Source organism: Castor canadensis, chromosome X, assembly GCF_047511655.1.
Source record: "Castor canadensis chromosome X, mCasCan1.hap1v2, whole genome shotgun sequence".
NCBI lineage: Eukaryota > Metazoa > Chordata > Mammalia > Rodentia > Castoridae > Castor > Castor canadensis.
The window spans coordinates 80,554,533-80,580,270 of NC_133405.1; the positions used below are offsets into that span (position 1 = coordinate 80,554,533).

At 48.0% G+C, this 25,738-nt stretch overlaps 2 protein-coding genes across 2 annotated transcripts in view; one reads left to right on the forward strand and one right to left on the reverse strand.

The window, feature by feature from the left end:
• LOC141419460 (doublesex- and mab-3-related transcription factor C1-like) overlaps nucleotides 1-1,771 on the forward strand; it is a 54,934-nt gene extending 53,163 nt beyond the window's left edge. The window contains exons 8-9 of the mRNA XM_074062261.1: nucleotides 97-247; nucleotides 1,219-1,771. Of these exons, the coding sequence (XP_073918362.1) occupies nucleotides 97-247; nucleotides 1,219-1,331 (264 nt within the window). The 3' untranslated portion in view covers nucleotides 1,332-1,771. The remainder of the gene's footprint in view (nucleotides 1-96; nucleotides 248-1,218) is intronic.
• A 10,338-nt stretch (nucleotides 1,772-12,109) lies between these two features.
• Nucleotides 12,110-25,738, reverse strand: part of LOC141419461 (doublesex- and mab-3-related transcription factor C1-like) — a 54,938-nt gene continuing 41,309 nt past the window's right edge. Inside the window, exons 4-9 of the mRNA XM_074062262.1 lie at nucleotides 15,701-15,858; nucleotides 15,358-15,416; nucleotides 14,877-15,013; nucleotides 13,980-14,040; nucleotides 13,634-13,784; nucleotides 12,110-12,662 (exon numbers count right to left, since the gene is read on the reverse strand). Of these exons, the coding sequence (XP_073918363.1) occupies nucleotides 12,550-12,662; nucleotides 13,634-13,784; nucleotides 13,980-14,040; nucleotides 14,877-15,013; nucleotides 15,358-15,416; nucleotides 15,701-15,858 (679 nt within the window). The 3' untranslated portion in view covers nucleotides 12,110-12,549. The remainder of the gene's footprint in view (nucleotides 12,663-13,633; nucleotides 13,785-13,979; nucleotides 14,041-14,876; nucleotides 15,014-15,357; nucleotides 15,417-15,700; nucleotides 15,859-25,738) is intronic.

Sequence of the window (25,738 nt, forward strand, 5' to 3'; positions counted from 1 at the left end):
AAGGGAACTGGGGCTGAAGGGGCACCTGTCCCGGCGGGAGGAGATGTGGTTTCCCAGCCCCTCCCCCCCCTTTCCCTCACACCCTGTGCTTCCCAGGTGCCCTACGACCAGGTTTCCCAGGCTTCGGTCTCTGCCTCCTTGGAGTGGCAGCGGAAGCTGGAGGCTGCCGAGGCTCTGCTGGCTCTGAAAAACTCTTCTCAGGCTCCTCCTAACTCCATCTCCCTGCACCAGCCCCTCAACCCACCAGGTAGCTTGCTCCTTGCAAGACTGACACGGGTGGGGATGCTTGGTGATGGGTAAGTTGGTTCTAGCTGGGAAACCAGGGTTGGAGGGCTGAACAAACGACCCTGGAGGCAGGCACCCAGGCTCCTGACTCTGGCTCATGACATGGTACTTGGGGGCTTGCTCAGTGAGTCGAGTGCCCTGATGTCAAGAAACAAGGAAACTCAGGCCCCGAGGCTGGCAGGGGCTTGCATATTAAATGGAAGAACGAGGTCTCCGGACTCCTGGCCCAGGACTCTCTCCTAGGGCCCCTGCCATGGTGTACTGTGGTCTGGGGAGGGCATAAACAGGTTTGATAAGGGCCCGGTCTGGTAGGAGCTCTGGCACCTGTCTTCAGGGAGCTTTCGGTCTCCGTGTGGAGCCTGGCTGCCTTTGCATGTTGAAATTGGCCTCTAAATCTTGGCGATGTGCCCGGGGAGGAAAGGTTGCAGGAGCTTGGGTCGGCAGCAGGGGTGGAGTGGGGTGGGGTGGGGTGGGGGAGTTCAACCCCAAGAAGGCTAGGGGCAGGGAGGCTAGGCATTGCTGCACAAAGGAAGCTAGATGGGGCCTGGTGTGTGAGCACAGGAACAGTTCCCGGGTCGGGGAGGGACTGCTGGAACAAGGGGGTGAAGCTGGAGAAGGGGCTGATCTCAGAGGCCTGGCAGGGTGGGTGTAGGAGGCTAGGCCAGCAACTGTGGGTGGCGAGGAACCAGGGAATGTTCCCACCATGGGGAGGAGCACGTGCAGAGACCCTGGGCTTAACCAAAAGAGGTGCGGTGGCTTCCATGCAGGGATGGGGGAGGCAAGACTGGAGATGGGGGAAATCAGACAGGAAGAGGTCCGTGTGGTGGTCTCAGTGGCAGATCTTCAGTTGCGTGGGACGGAAAAGCAAAAGGGGAGAGCAGGGAGGGGACGTGGACGTGACGGGGCCTCTGGTCCCTTCCTTTCTCTCTGCAGGTCCTGCTGGAGATAGAGGACCTCAGACCCCCAGCCCCTGTCCGGAATCCAGGCCGCCCGGCTCTGTGACACTGCCTGTTGGACATCTGGGGTGCATCTCCCTCTTGAGCTAAGAGCCCAGAGGAGGAGGCCTCGCTAGAGCACTGCCTATTTGGTATCCTGTTTCTGAATGTGCAAAATGGTTCATGCCCCAAATGCTTAATGTGTTTTTTTAAGCCTTCAGGTGTTTTATAAGCTTTCAGACCCTTTTTATGATGTAGGGCAATTCCCTGACTGACGTTGGATATTCTTGTACCTCCATCTCTGTTCCTTTGGAAGCTGGGGCCTTTTTATGTGTCTTATAAAAACAGCATTGTGCAATCTAATATGTCAGTTTCTCAGTGGGGTTGTGAGTGGGTTCGTGTGCCAGTGTTTTCATTTGTCTTGTGATTGTACACGTACCTGTGACCTCCTCTATGTATCCATGCACGTGGAAACATGAAGATGTTTTCACTCTGTGTCCAGGTTTGTGCGTGTATTTGAACAAACAATAAACCCTTGTTGTTGTAAGGCACTGAGAAATACGGGTTGTTTGTTACCACGGTATAACCTAGTCTAATGATTCCAATTCACAAGGTTCCATTCGCGTTTCAAAGTGAGAGTCAACCTTGCCTGAAAGCTAGGATTTAAAGTGTCTGGGTGAGACTAACGGTAGAGGTAAAAAGAGTTGCATATTTACCCATCGAGCAGTGAGGTATACCCGGCATAGACTGTGCCCCGTTGTGCATGGCAGAGGGTCACAAATGGCAGTCCCCCGGATCACGCCAGTCTGGCACATCAATAGAGCAGGCTGCATTGGCTCTGGCCACCTGAAGGTGCAGGCGCTACCTAAATGGTAGCTGCTTCTTGGCTCTAGCCAATTACTACCAGGGAGGAAAGTGGGCCCGCCTTGCCAAATCGACTCCTTCTTCACAAGGAGATGGGATGCTAGATTTCTAAGTCTGTAAAAGTTGGCTCAGGTCTCTACCTTGAGCCCTGTACCTGGACCCAACACAGCCTCAGGCAGGGCAACTTTGCCTCACAGAAAGCCAGGGTGATTCTAAGCTAATGTCAGTTTCACAGCCGGATTTCGGGAGGGGGACGTGGGCGGGGAGGCTTGGGGGCGGGGACCCGAGGCTAATGAGGACAGGAAGGATCAAAGAAGGGAAATGAATTCGAGTTAGGCTCATGGAACACAAAGAACAGTCCCCGCCTTTCACTTATTCCACGCTCAGTCTATGCTAAGCACTTAACAGCCTCACAAAAACTCTGCAAGCTATGCACTATTTTTGCCATGGCACCTGTGAGGAAATGCTGTTCTCAAAGAGGGAAAGGGACTTACCTGCACCAGCATTTTCAGGGAATTTGTTAGCCAGCGATCAGGGAAGACTGACTGTGTTTGCCAGGCCCTGAAGCAGCTCTTTATTAACTTTTATTAATAAAACATCAAATGAAAGTTCAAAACTCAAAGCAGCAGACTTCAGTCAGATGGCTTTTTTAAAAAGTACAGCCCTTTTTTTCCCACCCAAGGTAATCATATGTGTAATCAATTGGCTCTTTCTTGCCTGTGCGTGTTTCTCTGCTGATGTGAATAAAGGAAGAACCTGAGACCCCCCACCACACAGACACAAGTCTCAGCCTGATGTGCCTGGACACAGACACTTCCCCTTGTGGCTACCTCTGTCCTTTCTGCAACGCCTCATTTTGCTTTTTCTTGTGTTGTGCTACTGAGAGTTGAACTGAGGGCCCTGTGCTTACTAAGCAGGGACACACGACACCCTAGACCATATTGCTTTGGGTTATTTTTCAGATAGGGTGCCGCTTTATTATGCCCAGGCTGGCCTAGGACCGTGGTTCTCCTATTTATGTTGCCCGCACAGCTGAGATGACAAGAGCGCCTCACCAAGCACAACATATATTAGTTCAGATGGGGGTCTCCAAAACTTTTTGCCCAGTCAGGCCTCGAGCTTAAACCCTCCCAAACTTTGACTCCTGAGCCCATGCCTCTATTTTTATTTTATTTACGTGGCGGTATTGTGGTTTGAACTGAGGGCCCAGAGCTTGCCAGGCAGGCCCTGTACCACTGGAGCCACACCCACAGCCCATTTCACTTTACTTTTCAGATAGGGTCTCGCTTTATGCCTGGCCTGGCCTAGACCATGGTCCTCCGGATCTCTGTATCTGGAGTCCCAATCTCTGTTTTCTTCATTTATTTGTCTACTTATTTTGTTGCTACAATTTTTTGTTTCGTTTCGTTTTGTTTTGGGTGTGTGGGGGGGCACTGAGTTTTAAACTCAAGGCTTCACCCTTGCAAAGCAGACATTCTATCACTTGAGCCATACCTCTCGTACATGTTGCTGTGGTTATTGTGCAGACGGGGGCAGGTCTCGGGAACTATTTTCCCTCGCTTGTGTGAACAGAGATCCTCCTGATTTCAGCCTCCTAGGTAGCTAGGGTTACAGGCCTGAGCCAACTTTTGGCCGATACTGGGGTCTGAACTCCGGGCCTTGAGCTTGCTGGGAGGCAGGGACTCTGCCACGTGAGCCACACCCCGAGCCCACTTTGCTTTGGTTATTTTTCAAATAGGGTCTCGCTTTAGGCCTGGGGTGGCCAGCACCTATCTCTACCTCATGATCCACTATCTCTAGTCACGTATGTACGTGTGTATGTGTGTATGTACGTACGTTTGCATGTATATATTTGGCAGTATGGGTGTTTGAACTCAGGGCTTTACCCTTGCGAGACACTTGCTCTACCAGTTGAGCCACATTTCAGGCAGTTTTGCTCTGGTTAATGTCAAGATAAGGTCTCGATTTTTGTTGCACCTGGCCTGGACTTCAACCCTCCAATTTTTAGCATGTGGCCGTCACTGGGGCGACTGGAGTGTGCAACCACGCCCAGCTTTTTTCCATGGAGATGGAGTCTCACAAATTTTTTCCAGGGCTGGTGTGGAACCCCCGATTTCAGCCGCCCACGTAGCTCAGGATGACAGGCGGGAGACTCTTTGTCTGGCTATTGGTTGAGATGGGGTCTCACGAACTATTTGCCTGGGCTGGCTTGAACTGCGATTCTCCTATAACTCCTGAGTAGCTGGGATTGCAGGGGTTAACCACCAGGCCCTGATTATAATTCCTTTTCATGTAATGCCCCGAGACGTCAGGATTCTTATATTTGCTGCCTAATGGCGCAGAAACAAACATGCAAGATCATTCAGCACTCAGAACAAGACTGAAGTTCATCTCACACCTCGTCTCCTTCCCTTATCTGGTACATGGATAAATAGTCCCCAAGTCCCTCCTCCCTCAGCGACACGTGAACAAGTCCCCATATTCTACTGGAAAGGAAGCAGCAGTCAGGAGAGAGACTACGCACCTGCTATGCTGTTGTGTCTTCATGACACCGTGGTCCCACTGCTGAAGCTGGTAAGAGGGGAAGATGAGGAATGAATGCTTACACCCTAGAGTTATGCTGCAGAGTCTCCTGGCTCTCCTCAACCCAGGAGGCAGAAGTGCAGCAACTACAAGACAGTCAGCCTGGACGAAGGCCAGCACTAGCAGTGACATCTTCCCGTCCAGTGAGTCATTCCCTCACAGCGTCTCCATCCCTTTGCTCACTCACTCACTCACTGGGTGCCTCCTTGGCCCTGTGCTGTGCCAGGCACTCGGGGGTCGACACAAATCACTTTTTCGTTTTGTTTTCTTGAGACGGGGTCTCACTATGTAGCCCAGGATGACCTGGAACTCGTGATCCGATTACAAGTGTGCTGCACCCACCAGGCCCTGCTAGAACTGAGACAAATCAGACCGGCTCCCTGCCCTAATAATTTATCCTCATAAGTGCTGTGAGGAAGATAGCCAGCTAATGCCCTGTATGGTGAAGAGCAACCTGGGAGAAATGTGTAACACCAAACTCTTGTCTTGGGACAGACACGAAAGGGAGAATCTTGCGTCCAATATCCTGGCTCCTCTGGGAGTTACACGATCAACTGGTTTTTGTCTCACTTGACTTTGACCGGGAAGGCTGAAGGAAAATGAGGCAGCTTTGGAAACCACAGAAAAGAGAGGCCAGCAGCACTTAATGAGCTGCAATTGCAAAGGCAGGCAGCAGGGGGAAGCAAGAGATCACCAAAGGTTGGAGAGGTCACCAAACACCTAGCCAACTGTTGAAGGTCTTCCTATGCCCCAAGGCAGTATCAAAGGCTAGGGGAGGTGGTTGTTGCTGGGATTGCCCAAATCCCAACAAAAGAGGACAAGGCGTATAAATCAACACAGAAACACGTGCCAATCATGTGAACAAAAGCTCCAGAAGCTGGTCGTAAAGAAACACGAACAGCCTGAAAAAGAACTTAAAATAACAGCCTTAAAGATGTCCAAGAAGCTAAAAGGAGGACACAGACCAGTAGTCAAAGCAGTCTTCAAAAAAAAAAAAAAAAAAAGCAGAGAGGACAAATTTGGAATACCTGAACGTCTTGATTTCAAAACACATTACAAATAATCACAGTATTCTGGGATGGGCCTAAAGACAGACAACTAGGTTAGGGCAATACAATTCAGGGTTCAAAAGTTAACCTTCATCTATGTGAGCAAATGATCTTTGACGAGGGTGCCACACCCCCCTTGATGGGGAAGGGTCATCTCTTTGATGAAAGGTATCGTGCAAACCACATGCAAAGGAGGAAGGTGGAGCCTTATTTTACGTCGTAAATAGACATGTATTTAAATGGATTAAAGCTGTCCACAGGGACTCACCCCTGCAATCTCAGCTACTTGGTAGATGCAGATGGGAGGATTGCAGTTTGCGTCTAGCCTGGTCAAGTAACTGAGACCCTATCTCAAAGACAAGCCAGGTGTGGCAGGGTATGCCTGTAATCACAGCTACTTGGGAGGCAAAGGTAATGAGGATCAGGGTCTGAGGCTAGCCAAAGCAAAAAAGCGTAAGACCCTATCTGAAAACTAGGGCTGAGATGAAAGAAGTGCCTCACCAAGGACCGCTTGTATTAGTTGGAGTGCGAGCCTCTTTTTGCCGAGGCTGGTCTCAAACCTCGATCCTCACGCTCTTTGCCTCCTGAGCTCAGGGCTCTAATTTAAAAACAAAATTTTTTTTCGTAGTACTAGGCCCTAAGCTTGCAGACTGGTGCTCTACCACTAAATGGCTCTTTCTTTCCTTTTTTAAAATTTGATTTCAAATTGTCAGAATCTTTTTTTTTTCACCCTTAAAAATGTAAATTTTTAAGTAGTACTAGGCAGTGACTACTAGTTTGTGACCAACAACAGCTTAAAGCATATGGAAAAGTATTATTTTTAACCAAAAATGGGTAAAGATTTAGGACAAGTGCTAAACAGAGCAAGTGGTCTAAAACGTTTACATTGGAGTATGCTTTACTGGAGGGAGCAGTTTGGACAGAAGGGAGTGGCAGGGACGCCAGAATTAGCAAAGCACATCCATGGGTGCACTGAGCAGATTTCTTAAAGGCTAAGTGAATGGAAGCAAGAAGTGTAACCTGGCCTTTGCAGCTGTCTCTCTCATTGGAGTGACAAGACACCAGTTGCTCTCCCTCCTCCTGCTTTGACAAATGCTGTGAAAGGAATGCAAACTCCTCCACCTTGCCCTCCTGGCCACCTGAGAGAATGTCTTTGAGACACATAGGTGGCCAACATAGTCACCTCGGGGAATAGATGTGGTAGCCACAATAGACTGCATACAGCGAAGGGCTTAAAATGCTCGAGGAAAAGAAGCTACTAAAGGTGAGAAAAGTGTCCCTGAGCTCGCTCCATATCGCTCTGTAAGGACATCCCTCATTCCTCTCAGCCACTAGAGAGTAGAAATCTATTCTTGTGTGAGCCTCCTGTAACACAGTCCCACTAATCTTTACTGGTGGCACTTCACTTTGGCTGTTTCTTTTCTTGCTATGACAAGTGTGGCTGCAAGGAATAGGCGCATTCATAACCTTCAGTAAGTTTTTCACTCTATTTTTGGGACTGACATCTAGATGGACTATTGCTGCTTAAAGGTGAAAACGCAAGTTATATTGCTTATTATTGTCAACCCCCCCCACCGAAAGTTTGTAACTAGGGCTTTTCCCCATCCCTATATGACAGAAAAAAATTTCCCTGCTCCTCACAAGACAAATCCCCAGACTTCAGCCTGTCTCATAGGTGCTAAGTGGCATATCCGTGTGAATATCCACTTGCATATCTCTTCATATGGACAAGGTTTGCACTTTTTCGTGCAATTAGGACCCATGCTTGGTTTCTTTTTTGCTTACACCGTGAGCTTCTATTTTTGGCTCAGGGCCTAGTACTACGAAAAAAAATTTTGTTTTTAAATTAGAGCCCTGAGCTCAGGAGGCAAAGAGCGTGAGGATCGAGGTTTGAGACCAGCCTCGGCAAAAAGAGGCTCGCACTCCAACTAATACAAGCGGTCCTTGGTGAGGCACTTCTTTCATCTCAGCCCTAGTTTTCAGATAGGGTCTTACGCTTTTTTGCTTTGGCTAGCCTCAGACCCTGATCCTCATTACCTTTGCCTCCCAAGTAGCTGTGATTACAGGCATACCCTGCCACACCTGGCTTGTCTTTGAGATAGGGTCTCAGTTACTTGACCAGGCTAGACGCAAACTGCAATCCTCCCATCTGCATCTACCAAGTAGCTGAGATTGCAGGGGTGAGTCCCTGTGGACAGCTTTAATCCATTTAAATACATGTCTATTTACGACGTAAAATAAGGCTCCACCTTCCTCCTTTGCATGTGGTTTGCACGATACCTTTCATCAAAGAGATGACCCTTCCCCATCAAGGGGGGTGTGGCACCCTCGTCAAAGATCATTTGCTCACATAGATGAAGGTTAACTTTTGAACCCTGAATTGTATTGCCCTAACCTAGTTGTCTGTCTTTAGGCCCATCCCAGAATACTGTGATTATTTGTAATGTGTTTTGAAATCAAGACGTTCAGGTATTCCAAATTTGTCCTCTCTGCTTTTTTTTTTTTTTTTTTTGAAGACTGCTTTGACTACTGGTCTGTGTCCTCCTTTTAGCTTCTTGGACATCTTTAAGGCTGTTATTTTAAGTTCTTTTTCAGGCTGTTCGTGTTTCTTTACGACCAGCTTCTGGAGCTTTTGTTCACATGATTGGCACGTGTTTCTGTGTTGATTTATACGCCTTGTCCTCTTTTGTTGGGATTTGGGCAATCCCAGCAACAACCACCTCCCCTAGCCTTTGATACTGCCTTGGGGCATAGGAAGACCTTCAACAGTTGGCTAGGTGTTTGGTGACCTCTCCAACCTTTGGTGATCTCTTGCTTCCCCCTGCTGCCTGCCTTTGCAATTGCAGCTCATTAAGTGCTGCTGGCCTCTCTTTTCTGTGGTTTCCAAAGCTGCCTCATTTTCCTTCAGCCTTCCCGGTCAAAGTCAAGTGAGACAAAAACCAGTTGATCGTGTAACTCCCAGAGGAGCCAGGATATTGGACGCAAGATTCTCCCTTTCGTGTCTGTCCCAAGACAAGAGTTTGGTGTTACACATTTCTCCCAGGTTGCTCTTCACCATACAGGGCATTAGCTGGCTATCTTCCTCACAGCACTTATGAGGATAAATTATTAGGGCAGGGAGCCGGTCTGATTTGTCTCAGTTCTAGCAGGGCCTGGTGGGTGCAGCACACTTGTAATCGGATCACGAGTTCCAGGTCATCCTGGGCTACATAGTGAGACCCCGTCTCAAGAAAACAAAACGAAAAAGTGATTTGTGTCGACCCCCGAGTGCCTGGCACAGCACAGGGCCAAGGAGGCACCCAGTGAGTGAGTGAGTGAGCAAAGGGATGGAGACGCTGTGAGGGAATGACTCACTGGACGGGAAGATGTCACTGCTAGTGCTGGCCTTCGTCCAGGCTGACTGTCTTGTAGTTGCTGCACTTCTGCCTCCTGGGTTGAGGAGAGCCAGGAGACTCTGCAGCATAACTCTAGGGTGTAAGCATTCATTCCTCATCTTCCCCTCTTACCAGCTTCAGCAGTGGGACCACGGTGTCATGAAGACACAACAGCATAGCAGGTGCGTAGTCTCTCTCCTGACTGCTGCTTCCTTTCCAGTAGAATATGGGGACTTGTTCACGTGTCGCTGAGGGAGGAGGGACTTGGGGACTATTTATCCATGTACCAGATAAGGGAAGGAGACGAGGTGTGAGATGAACTTCAGTCTTGTTCTGAGTGCTGAATGATCTTGCATGTTTGTTTCTGCGCCATTAGGCAGCAAATATAAGAATCCTGACGTCTCGGGGCATTACATGAAAAGGAATTATAATCAGGGCCTGGTGGTTAACCCCTGCAATCCCAGCTACTCAGGAGTTATAGGAGAATCGCAGTTCAAGCCAGCCCAGGCAAATAGTTCGTGAGACCCCATCTCAACCAATAGCCAGACAAAGAGTCTCCCGCCTGTCATCCTGAGCTACGTGGGCGGCTGAAATCGGGGGTTCCACACCAGCCCTGGAAAAAATTTGTGAGACTCCATCTCCATGGAAAAAAGCTGGGCGTGGTTGCACACTCCAGTCGCCCCAGTGACGGCCACATGCTAAAAATTGGAGGGTTGAAGTCCAGGCCAGGTGCAACAAAAATCGAGACCTTATCTTGACATTAACCAGAGCAAAACTGCCTGAAATGTGGCTCAACTGGTAGAGCAAGTGTCTCGCAAGGGTAAAGCCCTGAGTTCAAACACCCATACTGCCAAATATATACATGCAAACGTACGTACATACACACATACACACGTACATACGTGACTAGAGATAGTGGATCATGAGGTAGAGATAGGTGCTGGCCACCCCAGGCCTAAAGCGAGACCCTATTTGAAAAATAACCAAAGCAAAGTGGGCTCGGGGTGTGGCTCACGTGGCAGAGTCCCTGCCTCCCAGCAAGCTCAAGGCCCGGAGTTCAGACCCCAGTATCGGCCAAAAGTTGGCTCAGGCCTGTAACCCTAGCTACCTAGGAGGCTGAAATCAGGAGGATCTCTGTTCACACAAGCGAGGGAAAATAGTTCCCGAGACCTGCCCCCGTCTGCACAATAACCACAGCAACATGTACGAGAGGTATGGCTCAAGTGATAGAATGTCTGCTTTGCAAGGGTGAAGCCTTGAGTTTAAAACTCAGTGCCCCCCCACACACCCAAAACAAAACGAAACGAAACAAAAAATTGTAGCAACAAAATAAGTAGACAAATAAATGAAGAAAACAGAGATTGGGACTCCAGATACAGAGATCCGGAGGACCATGGTCTAGGCCAGGCCAGGCATAAAGCGAGACCCTATCTGAAAAGTAAAGTGAAATGGGCTGTGGGTGTGGCTCCAGTGGTACAGGGCCTGCCTGGCAAGCTCTGGGCCCTCAGTTCAAACCACAATACCGCCACGTAAATAAAATAAAAATAGAGGCATGGGCTCAGGAGTCAAAGTTTGGGAGGGTTTAAGCTCGAGGCCTGACTGGGCAAAAAGTTTTGGAGACCCCCATCTGAACTAATATATGTTGTGCTTGGTGAGGCGCTCTTGTCATCTCAGCTGTGCGGGCAACATAAATAGGAGAACCACGGTCCTAGGCCAGCCTGGGCATAATAAAGCGGCACCCTATCTGAAAAATAACCCAAAGCAATATGGTCTAGGGTGTCGTGTGTCCCTGCTTAGTAAGCACAGGGCCCTCAGTTCAACTCTCAGTAGCACAACACAAGAAAAAGCAAAATGAGGCGTTGCAGAAAGGACAGAGGTAGCCACAAGGGGAAGTGTCTGTGTCCAGGCACATCAGGCTGAGACTTGTGTCTGTGTGGTGGGGGGTCTCAGGTTCTTCCTTTATTCACATCAGCAGAGAAACACGCACAGGCAAGAAAGAGCCAATTGATTACACATATGATTACCTTGGGTGGGAAAAAAAGGGCTGTACTTTTTAAAAAAGCCATCTGACTGAAGTCTGCTGCTTTGAGTTTTGAACTTTCATTTGATGTTTTATTAATAAAAGTTAATAAAGAGCTGCTTCAGGGCCTGGCAAACACAGTCAGTCTTCCCTGATCGCTGGCTAACAAATTCCCTGAAAATGCTGGTGCAGGTAAGTCCCTTTCCCTCTTTGAGAACAGCATTTCCTCACAGGTGCCATGGCAAAAATAGTGCATAGCTTGCAGAGTTTTTGTGAGGCTGTTAAGTGCTTAGCATAGACTGAGCGTGGAATAAGTGAAAGGCGGGGACTGTTCTTTGTGTTCCATGAGCCTAACTCGAATTCATTTCCCTTCTTTGATCCTTCCTGTCCTCATTAGCCTCGGGTCCCCGCCCCCAAGCCTCCCCGCCCACGTCCCCCTCCCGAAATCCGGCTGTGAAACTGACATTAGCTTAGAATCACCCTGGCTTTCTGTGAGGCAAAGTTGCCCTGCCTGAGGCTGTGTTGGGTCCAGGTACAGGGCTCAAGGTAGAGACCTGAGCCAACTTTTACAGACTTAGAAATCTAGCATCCCATCTCCTTGTGAAGAAGGAGTCGATTTGGCAAGGCGGGCCCACTTTCCTCCCTGGTAGTAATTGGCTAGAGCCAAGAAGCAGCTACCATTTAGGTAGCGCCTGCACCTTCAGGTGGCCAGAGCCAATGCAGCCTGCTCTATTGATGTGCCAGACTGGCGTGATCCGGGGGACTGCCATTTGTGACCCTCTGCCATGCACAACGGGGCACAGTCTATGCCGGGTATACCTCACTGCTCGATGGGTAAATATGCAACTCTTTTTACCTCTACCGTTAGTCTCACCCAGACACTTTAAATCCTAGCTTTCAGGCAAGGTTGACTCTCACTTTGAAACGCGAATGGAACCTTGTGAATTGGAATCATTAGACTAGGTTATACCGTGGTAACAAACAACCCGTATTTCTCAGTGCCTTACAACAACAAGGGTTTATTGTTTGTTCAAATACACGCACAAACCTGGACACAGAGTGAAAACATCTTCATGTTTCCACGTGCATGGATACATAGAGGAGGTCACAGGTACGTGTACAATCACAAGACAAATGAAAACACTGGCACACGAACCCACTCACAACCCCACTGAGAAACTGACATATTAGATTGCACAATGCTGTTTTTATAAGACACATAAAAAGGCCCCAGCTTCCAAAGGAACAGAGATGGAGGTACAAGAATATCCAACGTCAGTCAGGGAATTGCCCTACATCATAAAAAGGGTCTGAAAGCTTATAAAACACCTGAAGGCTTAAAAAAACACATTAAGCATTTGGGGCATGAACCATTTTGCACATTCAGAAACAGGATACCAAATAGGCAGTGCTCTAGCGAGGCCTCCTCCTCTGGGCTCTTAGCTCAAGAGGGAGATGCACCCCAGATGTCCAACAGGCAGTGTCACAGAGCCGGGCGGCCTGGATTCCGGACAGGGGCTGGGGGTCTGAGGTCCTCTATCTCCAGCAGGACCTGCAGAGAGAAAGGAAGGGACCAGAGGCCCCGTCACGTCCACGTCCCCTCCCTGCTCTCCCCTTTTGCTTTTCCGTCCCACGCAACTGAAGATCTGCCACTGAGACCACCACACGGACCTCTTCCTGTCTGATTTCCCCCATCTCCAGTCTTGCCTCCCCCATCCCTGCATGGAAGCCACCGCACCTCTTTTGGTTAAGCCCAGGGTCTCTGCACGTGCTCCTCCCCATGGTGGGAACATTCCCTGGTTCCTCGCCACCCACAGTTGCTGGCCTAGCCTCCTACACCCACCCTGCCAGGCCTCTGAGATCAGCCCCTTCTCCAGCTTCACCCCCTTGTTCCAGCAGTCCCTCCCCGACCCGGGAACTGTTCCTGTGCTCACACACCAGGCCCCATCTAGCTTCCTTTGTGCAGCAATGCCTAGCCTCCCTGCCCCTAGCCTTCTTGGGGTTGAACTCCCCCACCCCACCCCACCCCACTCCACCCCTGCTGCCGACCCAAGCTCCTGCAACCTTTCCTCCCCGGGCACATCGCCAAGATTTAGAGGCCAATTTCAACATGCAAAGGCAGCCAGGCTCCACACGGAGACCGAAAGCTCCCTGAAGACAGGTGCCAGAGCTCCTACCAGACCGGGCCCTTATCAAACCTGTTTATGCCCTCCCCAGACCACAGTACACCATGGCAGGGGCCCTAGGAGAGAGTCCTGGGCCAGGAGTCCGGAGACCTCGTTCTTCCATTTAATATGCAAGCCCCTGCCAGCCTCGGGGCCTGAGTTTCCTTGTTTCTTGACATCAGGGCACTCGACTCACTGAGCAAGCCCCCAAGTACCATGTCATGAGCCAGAGTCAGGAGCCTGGGTGCCTGCCTCCAGGGTCGTTTGTTCAGCCCTCCAACCCTGGTTTCCCAGCTAGAACCAACTTACCCATCACCAAGCATCCCCACCCGTGTCAGTCTTGCAAGGAGCAAGCTACCTGGTGGGTTGAGGGGCTGGTGCAGGGAGATGGAGTTAGGAGGAGCCTGAGAAGAGTTTTTCAGAGCCAGCAGAGCCTCGGCAGCCTCCAGCTTCCGCTGCCACTCCAAGGAGGCAGAGACCGAAGCCTGGGAAACCTGGTCGTAGGGCACCTGGGAAGCACAGGGTGTGAGGGAAAGGGGGGGGAGGGGCTGGGAAACCACATCTCCTCCCGCCGGGACAGGTGCCCCTTCAGCCCCAGTTCCCTTGAACCCCCACCGTGCCACCCCCCCAAGGCCTTCTGTGCTCTTTCCATCCACTGAGCTCTTCCCCTCCCAGGGATCTGGAGCCCCCTTCTTTCCCAGGACCTGTGGCTGCAGTAGAAGAGGGTCGGGGATGGCACAGGGCTGGAGGAACAGACTTGAGCATCTGGAAACAAGGAGAGGACAGGCCAGGGGATTAAACCCTCTGGCAGACACGTACCACCAGCAGGCTGAGGGGCGGGGTTTTGCGATGTCGGGATGTGGGAATCCGAATGACTGCGGGGCCATTTGTCCTTGTGGCTTGGGCAAGTCCTTCCTCCTGCTTGGCCTGTTTTCCTTTCCATACCTCTTTTCTCTGCATCTTTCCTGAGATACTAATTTGTACCATCATTTTCCTCCCACAGCTACAGTGAAGATGACAAGGAATCACAGGTGTCTGTTTTAACCTGCAAAGCACCTGAGAGGTCAGTGAGACTGCCGCCCCTTTTCGGGGACTGGCTCTTGCCTCCGTTGTTTTAACCATTCCCAAGGGTGTCAAAGGACAAGCCTGGCTCATCCCCGGGAAGGTTTCTCTGCTGGACTGTGCACTTTCCCCTGGGCCTCTGTGGCCCTCACCATCACGGCCTGGCTCATCGGCAGCACGTATCTCTCCCATCTGTGCCAGTGTGGAGTAACAGTGCCCACGTGGCGAAGGCCTCCTCTGCCAGGTCTCGTGCTAGTCCTTTCCAATGCCACAGGTGTGGAATATTCCCCAGTATGCCCACTGGGAATCAGAGGCTCGGCAAAAAGGAAGTCACTCGTCCCGATTCTCACAACAGGAAATGGCAAAGCTGAGAGAGCTCTGTCCTCACCCGTTAAGTGTGAGATGCTGCCTTTTCCTCCCCGCACCCTCTTCCTCCTGTTTCTCATCCTCCTCCTACCTCTCGTGGTACCAAGCACAAGGCTGGACACGCAGTCCCACAAGATGCAACTGGCTCCGAGGTCCTAGTTGTATGTACTCACATGCTGAGCAGGGCTGAGGCCCCACGGCGCTCCCGGGAGAGAGGAACAGTCAGTTGCTGCTCCGAGGTCGGCGGGGGACAGGGTTGAGATGAAGGTTCCGGGAGGTGGTTGAGCAGCAGAGGCCCTTGGGGGCTCTCCTGCAGGGGCAGAGATCACAGGTGGGACTCTGGTGGCTGCCAGGCCGGCCGGGGAGAGGAGGGTGGGCATGGTTTGGAATGAGGACAGGAGCCCAGCATGTCAAGAGTGCTCAAGTCTTTGAAGAGCAGCCTTTCTCACCTTTTGCTTTGCAACGGGGAATACTGAGGCCCAGGGAGAAGTGCTTTTCAAAACCCAAGGTCATATGCAAGTCGGCGGCGGGGTGGCGGGGTGGCGGGGTGGTGGGGTTGGTGATGGAGCTCGTTGTCTTTGGGGCACTGGGGAAGGGGGCCGAGCAGAGGCTGGGTGGGAGCCAGTCCCACCACTGGCAACAGATTCTCCTTACCTCCTGCGGGCTCATGCCGGTGTGGGCCACGGGCTGAGACACGGTATTCTCCTTCCCAGCTGTAAAAGACCAGGGACAGCTTAGGTGATCATTCCTCCCCACCCCCCCTGCCCGGCCCCCATTCTGAGGTCTCATCTCACCAAGGACCCTTTTGAGTCTCCCCCAACCCCACCCGGGATCCCTCCTTCCTACAGACACTTCGTAACTTAACCTTGACCCGCTGAGGTCTAGGGAGTATTTATCCAAGGCCACACTGCAACCCAGTGATAGGACCAAGCACAAGTACCCCACCCGCGCTTACTCCACCCACGCTCAGGCTCCCTCCCCGGCCAGAGACACTCACTGAGGACTCCTGTTTCAATGGCCAGCCTCTTGACATGCACGTGGGATTTGGGGGCGGCAGCCATAGTCTTTATCGGTCCTTGAGCCAGGTCTCTCTTGAGCTCTGCACCCTGCTCCCTCTTGAAGCCACTCACAGCAGGCAAGGCCCTGTAATGTTCCCTAAATTGGGTGATCAAAGGCCAAAGGTTAGTCACACGTAGAGGACGCCTGACACCTCCTGTTGCCAGACACCACACTCACGGGAATAAGGCATAATTGTGACACCTGCAGGCCTGGAAGAGGCAGAAATGGTTTTCGCCCCTGATTTGGGTAGCCAAGCCATGGTTGTGGCAGTGGTCACAATGACCTATAGCTCTTCCGGGACCAAGTTCAATCCCCCATGTGTCTCTGGTCCTAGATTTGGAGTCGGAGGGACAGCAGGGCACAGCACGTGTGTCTTTGGGTTCCATGGTTCTAGGGTCAGGAGTGGAGGTCAGAATGGCCACACAATCCCCTACCCGACCATACTCACTCTGCCCTTGACCAAGCCTATGTGAGGTGGCAGGAATGTTCTCCATCCCGCTCACAGCTCGAATCAAGATTTCCCTCCCTTCTTTCCCCATGGTCCCCTGTGACCTCCTAACTCAAGTAGCCTCCTTCCCAGGCAGCCCCACCGCTGCCCAGGAGAACTTTGGCATGGGTGTCCCCTACATGTTCAATCTGACCACGATTTCCTTGCTACCGTCACTCCACACATCCCATTTTCAGGCACACGCGTGTGCACGTACGCACGCACCCACGCACGTACAGAAGTACGCGCGCACGCACCCACGCACGTACAGAAGTACGCGCGCACGCACCCACGCACTCCGGGGTCTCCTTGGACAATTACCACACCTCGTTCTTTGCGTCCTCCTGTGCCTTGCCAAACCCGGCCACCATTCCTGGGCAGGCGCTCTACTACCTGAGTCACCCCGCCAGCCCAGGAGGCCACCATTCCCGGCATCCCCTGCTTGCTTAACAATTGTGTCCCTAACGCCCTACATTCACACAGGCCATCCTCTGCCCTATAGGCTCAATTCTGAGTCTCACGGGTGCCTTCTCTTTTACTGACCCTGTTCGCTCCAGTCAGGTTTTCCCTCTCTCCCCCTTTAAACTGATTACCCTCTTGCTCCCCCCAACACTGCCCCCCCAAATCTTGCCATTCTCCTAAATCCCGGCCCGTGTTCCCCTACGGTTTTCCTTCTGCCCTCATTCCTTCCCAGGGCCACATTCCACAGGCATTCCTCCACACACACCCCCCCCACGCCCAACCCCACCCCCGTGGCCACCATGCCCTGACCTAGCCAGTGCACTAGTCCTCGGCGTTCTTGTTTTCCCTGGGCCTAGCACACCCGCGCACCTCTCCACAGCCTCCCTCAAATCTCCCACCCGCCCTCGGCACCGCTTCTCTTCCCCGCCACGCCGTCCAGGTGCCTGCACAGTCTCCTCAGGCATCCCACGCCACACACACGCACGCACGCACACACGGTATGGCGGCAGGCCTCGGGAACCTTCCCGGAGGATTCCCGCGAGGTGTGGGGCTTCCCCGCTGAGACGAAGGGAGAGGGAGGAATTGGGGGCTCACACCAGGAGGAAGGGAGGGAAGAAAGACAGGTAAATGCGGAGTGTGCGGAGAGCCCTATCCAAGACGCCAGGCTGCAGTTACCCCAGCCGCCAGAGAGGGTCGAAATGACGGAGCTCTGAGGAACGCTCTAGGTCTTTCTCACACACAGGCTTCGCCTCTTGTTCCCGCCTTTCCACAAAAGCCAATGAGCGGGCAGCACCACCGGGTGCCGCCCATCCCCTCCACCCCCCCAACCCCCACCCCCCAACCCCCACCCCCCACCCCCATGGTGGTGACCAATGAACTTGGAGATCCACAGAAGCTCCCGCCCCTCGCTCGCTAGGCCGCGTGGCCTCCTTGTGGCCTCTGCTTGTGCTCACGGGTCTGGGCCACGCCTCTATGGCGGAGAAGTGGAGCTTTAGGCTCGCTGGTGCCTCCGTTTCCCAGAGCTTCTGTGCTCAAGTAGGCTTGGCTCATCTACATGGGCCGTCATTTACTTATTAAAAAATTCAGCATGGAATTTTAAGATCCACCCGTAGCCTCATGTCAGGTTTTCAGGGGCTACCGTGAACCCCCAGGGAACATTTGCCAAGGGCTGGAGACATTTTGGAACGTACTAGCGAGTGTCTCTTTCTGAGCTTTCGAGTTCCTGTATTCATAAGCCAATACTACACTGCCTCAACAGGGTTTTTGGTTTGGCTTGTGTTTTTGTTTGTTTGGTGGTACTGTGATTTGAACTGGGCCGCCCTGGCCGCTTGCAAGGCAGGCGCCACAGCACTCACATCACGACGCCAGCCCTTTCTGCTTTACGCGCTTTTCCAACAGTGTGTCTCACTTTACGCCCTGGCAGGCCTCTTGCGTGTATCTGCTGGGAGGCTCGGGTTTTGTTTAGGATTTCTCTGCCCTGAGTTCACGAGGGACGTGGATGTGATGCTTTTCCCCTTGTCCTATCTTTACCTAATCTCAGGGTCACAGATTGACTTAGAGTAGAATCTTTTCCATCTGAATCTGCCCTTTTAAACATAAATAAATAAATAAAAATTCGGGACTCATCTCTTTTGAAACTCCACCACAAATTCTCAGTGAAACATCTGCGATGTGTTTTCCTTACCTAAAAACTTGTCCTGTGCACTGTACAAACAGCCTCCAGCTTCGTTTCGCTAGAGAAGTGGTCCCGGAGCGTTAGCTCACCTCAAAAGCACCTACGGGGCTTCTTAAAACACACACTGTACCTCAGATGACAAGATCCGGGGTGGGATCAGGGTCTGCTCTTTTAACAAGTCCCTTGACCTTGTGTCTGCTGCTGCTGGGGTAGGGGGAACCCCCACTTCGACAATCAGTGCAAACGAAGGCACTTCCAATTATCCACCTCCCAACTGCGACCGGTAAAAATAGAGGGCAATCTCATGTCCTGCATAGCCTCCCTTCTCCCAATCCTCCACACTATGTTCAAACACCACTAAGAGTCACACATCCACATGTGACTCTACAAAACGAGGAAGGATACATTTGCCCCAACTTTTTATTTTGAGAACACACAAAGTCTAAGGGGCAATAGAATGAACACTCTTTTACCTGGATTCCCATAATACCACATTGCTTTGTCTCTCAGCAAGTTGTGTTTTCCTAACCGTCTAACAGTGTAAACATGTCACCCGATTACACCAGCATTCCCCTCCTAAGGACTAAGATTTCACCCACACAACCACAGTTGCATTATCGCATCAAAGAAATTTAACAAGGATGTTGTAGTGACTGATTTAAGTCCATATGCCGCCCACATTTTAGTTCCCCTCTCTGTTCCAATAGTTCCCAGAGAAAATTTCAGGTATCATCAATCTAACGATGCAACCTAGGCCAAGTTCAGCTTTCATGTGACAACAAAAATGCTGGTGAAATAAAAGTATTTCATGGTAAGGAAATACTTGTGGGAAAACATGAGGGTAATTATTCCTGGCAGGACTTCCCTGTAAGAGATACTAAAGGAGCCCAACATGGAGGCAGGGAAGGCAGGGGGCAAGGTCCAGGGGCACCCCAGCCACCAAATTCTAACTTCTTAAAAAATTATGACTCCACTTCCTGCTGTGTTTTTCTGGTCATTGTTTAAAATTTTTTTAAAGTTTTTGAAAATTATCTTTGTTTTTTCCTCTTGTGTAGATGTAGGAAATTTCTAGGGCAATGTGTACTTTATGGAATAAGTTTTAACAACTGACATGTATTTAAATTAACAAACCTTTAATCGCACACAGCTAAATTACTATTTGCTGAGTTGATTTAAAGGTTAAAAATTGTATCAAGAGGTTTAGTTTTTGAATTAAATCCTTCTTAATAATGTCTTTTCACTCCAAAAACAAAAAAGAAATACTAAAGGAAAAATTCAGGAAAACAATAGACAGTAAGTCAAATCCCTATGAATCAATCCGGCACCATGAAAGGTAACAATCGCAGAATTAGGAAAAGTCCTAATGAGTGGATTGTGGTTTGTAACTCTTTTTGTCCTTTGTCCGGATTAAAGGACCACTGTTGCATAAGGCCATCCTAATTCCATCTGGATGGGCTTTAACAGTATGAAGAATTTTAATTCTCTTTTTTTTTTTTTTTTGTGGCATCTTCATTGGGTTTTGGAATGAGTGTAATACTGGCTTCACAGAATGAATTTGGTAGTGTTCCTTCCCTTTCCATTTCCTGGAAAAGTTTGAGGAGTATTGGTATTAGTTCTTCTTTAAAGGTCTGGTAGAATTCAGCCGTGAATTCATCAGGTCCTGGGCTCTTCTTTGTAGGGAGGCCCTTTATTACTGCTTCAGTCTCATTGCTTGTTATAGGTCTATTTAGGTGGCTAATATCTTCTTGGTTCAATTTTGGTTGGTTATATGCATCAAGAAGTTTATCCATTTCTTCTAGATTATTCCAGTTTACTCGAATATAAGTTTTCAAAGCATTCTCTAATGACCCTCTGGATTTCGTTAGTATTTGAGGTTATATCCCCCTTTTCATCTTTTGGTTGTACTAATTTGGGTCTTTCCCCTCCTCCGTTTTTTCATGTTGGCTAAGGGTTTGTAGATCTTGTTAATCTTTTCAAAGAACCCACTTTTTGTTTCGCTGATTCTTTGCATAGTTTTTTCTGTCTCCATCGCATTGATCTCAGCCCTGATCTTTATTATATCTCTCCGTCTGCTAGTTTGGGGTTTGGTCTGTTTTGTTTCTCCAGGAGCTTAAGGTGTATCATTAGGTCATTTATTTGAGAAGTTTCTGTTTTTATTTTTTTTAACGTAAGCATTGATAGCTATAAACTTTCCCCTTAGCATTGCCTTTGCTGTGTCCCACAGATTCTGGTAGGTTATATTTTCATCTTTGTTAGAGTCTAGGAACTTTTTGATTTATTCCCTCATTTCTTTCAGTCACAGTGTGTTGTGCAGCCTCCATGTGTTCGGATATTTTCTATGGTTTCTTTTGTCGTTGAGGTCTAGTTCTATTCTGTTGTGATCTGATATGATACAGGGGGGTTATTTCAAGTTTCTTAAATTTGTCAAGACTTGCTTTTGTGTCCTAAAATATGATCTAGGTTAGAGAAAGTTCCATCTGCTTCTGAAAAGAAGGTGTACTGCATGGTGGTTGGGAGCAATACTCTGTAGATGTCTATTATGCCCATTTGGTCTAATGTGTGGATCAGTTCTGAAGTTTCTTTGTTGATTTTTAGCCTGGACGACCTATGGACAGGTGACAGTGGGATATTCAGGTCTCCCACTATCACTGTCACTGTGTTGGCGTCTATCTGTGTTTTTAAGTCCTTTATGGTTTTTTTTTTTTAACGTGGTTGGATGCCCCTGTGTTTGGTGCAAATATGGTAAGAGTTGATATTTCCTCTTGATGAATTGTTCCTTTAATAAATATGAAGTGACCTTCATTGTCTCTTCTGAATGATTTTAGTCTGAAGTCTACTTTGTCAGATATAAGTGTTTCGACTCCTGCCTGTGTATGGGGTCCATTTGCTTGGAAAACCTTTTCCCACCCTTTGATTCTAAGCCAGTGTTTGTTTCTCTCAGTGAGATGTGTCTCTTGTAAGCAACATATGGTTGGGTCTTGTTTTTTTGACCTGATTTTCTATTCTATGTCTTTTTATGGGGGCACTGAGGCCATTAACATTCAGTGCTAGTATTGAGAGGTGTGTGGTATTTCTAGTCACTTTTATTCCCCCGATGTTCACTATACCTCTAGCCCTTGAATGAATAGAGATGCAAAGATTCTCAACAAAATACTGACACACAGAATTCAAAAAAGACATCAAAAAGATCATATACCATGACCAAGTCAGTTTCATTCCAGGCATGCAAGGATGGTAAAACATACGTAAATCTATAAATGCAATACAGCATATAAACAGAAACAAGGACAAAAACCGCACGCTTCTCTCAATCGATGCAGAAAAAGCTTTGATAAAATTCAGCACCCTTTCATGATAAAAGCTCTGAAGAAACTAGGAATAGAAGGACTGTTCCTCAGCAGAATAAAGGCTATATGTGACAAACCCTAGAGCCAACGTTATTTTAAACAGAGAACAACTGAAACCATTCCTGATAAAGAAAGGAATGAGACAGGGATGTCCGCTTTCTCCACTTCTAGTCCATATAGTTTTGGAATTCCTAACCAGAGCAATAAGACAATTGCAAGGCACAAAAGGGATCCAAATAAGGAAGAAAGAAGTCAAAATATCCCTATTTGCAGATGACATGATCCTATACGCTTAAGACCCTAAGAACTCCACCAAAAAACTCTTAGAAATCATAAACTCTTTTGGCAAAGAATCAGGATACAAAATTAATATGTAGAAATCAGCAGCCTTCCTGTATACCAGCAATTAACAGACTGAGAAAGAAATCAGTGAAACAATCCCATTTACAATAGCCTTAAAAAATAAAGTACCTTGGAACAAACTTAACAAAGGAAACCAAAGACCTTTTTAATGAAAATTATAAACCACTGAAGAGAGAAATCAAAGAAGACATGAAAAAGATGGCAAGATCTCCCTTGCTCCTGGATTGGTAGAATCAACATTGTAAAAATGACCATACTCCAAAAACAATCTACATGTTCAGCGATAGCCCTATCAAACTCCCAATGACATTCTTCCCAGAGATCGGAAAATCAATCCTAAAATGCATGTGGAAACACTAAAGACCTCACATAGCAAAAACAATTCTGAGTAAATAGTCCAATGCTAGAGTTATCACAATTTCCAACTTCAAACAGTCAGTATGGTATTGGCACAAAAACAGACATGAAAACCAATGGATCAGAATAGAAGACTCAGACATAAACCCATGCAGCTACAGCCTACTGGTCTTCGATGAAGGAGCCCAAAACACACGATGGAGGAAAGATAGCCTCTTCAACAGATGTTGCTGGCAAAATTGGATCTCCACACATAGTAGACTGAAACTAGATCCCCGTCTCACCTTGTACCAATATCAACTCAGAGTGGATCAAAGACCTTAATATAAGGACTGAAACTTTGAAACAACTACAGGAAGTAGTAGGAAATACACTGGAACACATAGGCATAGGGAATGACTTCCTCAATAGGACTGAAAAGACTCAGCCTCTAAGAGAAGGAATGAACAGATGGGACTGCGACAAACTAAAGAGCTTCCACATGGCAAAAGAAACAGTCACTAGACTTAAGAGAATGGGAGAAAATATTTGCCACCTTTTCATCTGATAAGGGACTAAAATCCAGAATCTACAGGGAACTCAAAAAACTCAACCTCCAAAGAATCAACATCCCGATGAAGAAAGGGTCACAGAATTAAATAGGGAATTCTCAAAGGAAGAGGTACAAAAGGCTAATGAATACATAAAGAACTGTCCGACTTCCCTGGCTATGAAAGAGATCCAAAATCAAAACTACACTAAGATTTCATCTCACCCCAGTTAGAATGGCCATATTCAAGGGAAAAAACAACAACAAATGCTGGCAAGGATGCACCAAAACAGGAACCCTTATACACTGCTGGCGGGCTTGCAAATTAGTACAACCACTATGGAAAGCACTATGTGTGGTCCTGAAAAAGCTAAAGATAGAACCGCCATATGATCCAGTGATGCCACTCCTGGGCAAATGCCCAAAGGAACGTAGCCAGGATACAGTTGAGACACCTGTACGTCGATGTTCATCACAGCAGTATTCACAATAGCATATCTATGAAAACAGCTGAGATGCCCTACAACTGATGAATGGATCAAGAAAATGTAAACATATATGTACGTACATATATATATATATATATATATATATATATACGTACGTACGTGTATATATATATATATATACAATGGAGTTTTACTCAACCATAAGGAATAATGACACTATGGGGTTCGAAGGTACGTGGATGCAGTTGGAGTACATCACGTTAAGTGAAGTAAGCCAGACTCAGAAAGACAAAGGCTGCATGTTTTCTCTCATACGTTGAAGATACATCCAAAAGATAAACATATACACAAAACCAAACATGATCATATACAAAACTCACGGTTGTAATAGTGGAACTACCCTATGGAACTCAGGGAAGGAGAGAAAGAAAAGAGAATGATAAAGCCTCAACAATATCGTAAAACATAACATCTGTGAGGGTAGAGGATATAAGGATGTGTCTTGAAAGCTGCTGAAAAATGGGGGAGAGGTGGGAGGTTAAAGGGTAAGGCAGAGCAATGGAAGAGGTTGAACGGACCAAAGTAAAGTACACTCACAGCAGGGATACATTAAGAAAACCCTTTGAACATCAACTTAGATATTAATAATGAGAGACAGGACTATAAAATAGGTACAGCGTGGGGGGTACTTGTGGGAGGGATAAGGGTGAACGAAAGAGATTAAGGTAATAAGGTTGATAGACTTCATGTACTTATACAAAATAGAACAAAGAAACCTCTTTGCAATAGTTTTAAGTGGGGCGGGGAGGGGTTGAGGGGAAAGAGATGGTAGGGGTGATCTAATCACTGTCCAATATGAGCCTATTTGGAATTGTCACAATGCATCCCCCCCTTTATAAGGAACATATCCTGATGAAAAAAATTAACAGTATGAAGAATTTTATGGCAATAATAGCACAAAGGAACAGGAGGGTCTGGAGCTTCAGTGGGCCCAAGACGATAGAATATTGAAATTAAGTTGGTATTAATCTAACTAGGTTCTTTTATGTTAAAATGTTAACTGTCACCCGTGGGTGTCAACCGCTTAGAACATACCTCAAAAATACAGTGAGGAAAGTTTATGGTTTGGACTATAAATGTCCCCCCAAATCTCATGTGTTGAAGGTTTGGTCCCCAGTGCAGCAGGGTTCAAAAGTGGGGCCTGGGGAGTGATTGGATCATGGGGGCTCTGACCTCATGTATGGATTTTAATCCCCTTGTAGGCTCATGATTTCCTAGGCTGTTTGCACGTGTTACAGACGTTTGGAGGCAGGACCTACTTGGAGGACGCAAGTTATTGGGTGCGTATCTTGCCCCCGGCCCCACTATCCATTTGTCTTTTCTTTCTAGTCACAGGAGGCGAGCAGCTTTGCTCCAACACGTGCTGCCGTCATGATGCTCTGTCCCTCTACAGATCCAGAAACTACGGAGCAAAGTGACCCTAGATTGAAGCCTTTGAAGCATGAGTCAAAATAAATCTTTCCTCTGTTAAGGTGATTTTTCTCAGGGATTTTGTCACAGTGACAGAAAGCCTGCCAATGCAGGAAACAAAACGAGAATAGACAGGGTACATCGAGAAGGTATCTTGGTAGCAACAACAACAACAAAAGAGCGTCAGTGGAGAGACAGAGGAGCATTGGATGTAAGCAGGATAATAGAAAAGTGGAAAGCATAAATCCGACCTTATTGTTCATTATATTAAACGTAAATATACTGAGCCCAGCCATATAAAGCAAGCTGTGTAAGAGCACGAGTCAACTGTATCCTGGCCACAACAGACACACTTTAGACTCAAGAGTCGCCAGTAGTTTGAATGTGAAAGGATAAAATAATCCCACCACAAAAACCATATAGGGATTATGTTACATGACATCATATTATATCATATCATATCTTATGTTAATTATATGACATTAAATTATGCAATATTATACTACTACATGACATGGTAGTAGATGCAGAACAAAAAGTATTGAAATTATACAAGTAGAGTTCAAGAGTGGTCGCCAAGGGTGAGGTGCTGGAAAAATGGAGAGACGTTAGTAAAAGGTTACAAACATTCAAGTATAAGATGTAGAAGTAACGATAATCTAATGTGCCATATGGTCAATATGCTACACATTACGTATACATTTATATTAACGTATATTAATGGATGTTATGTATAATATATCTCAAAGTATACGTTTTGGGCTATATAACATATATTAACATAGAAAATATATACATTTGCTGATTTACGCATAACACCCACATTATATGCATACA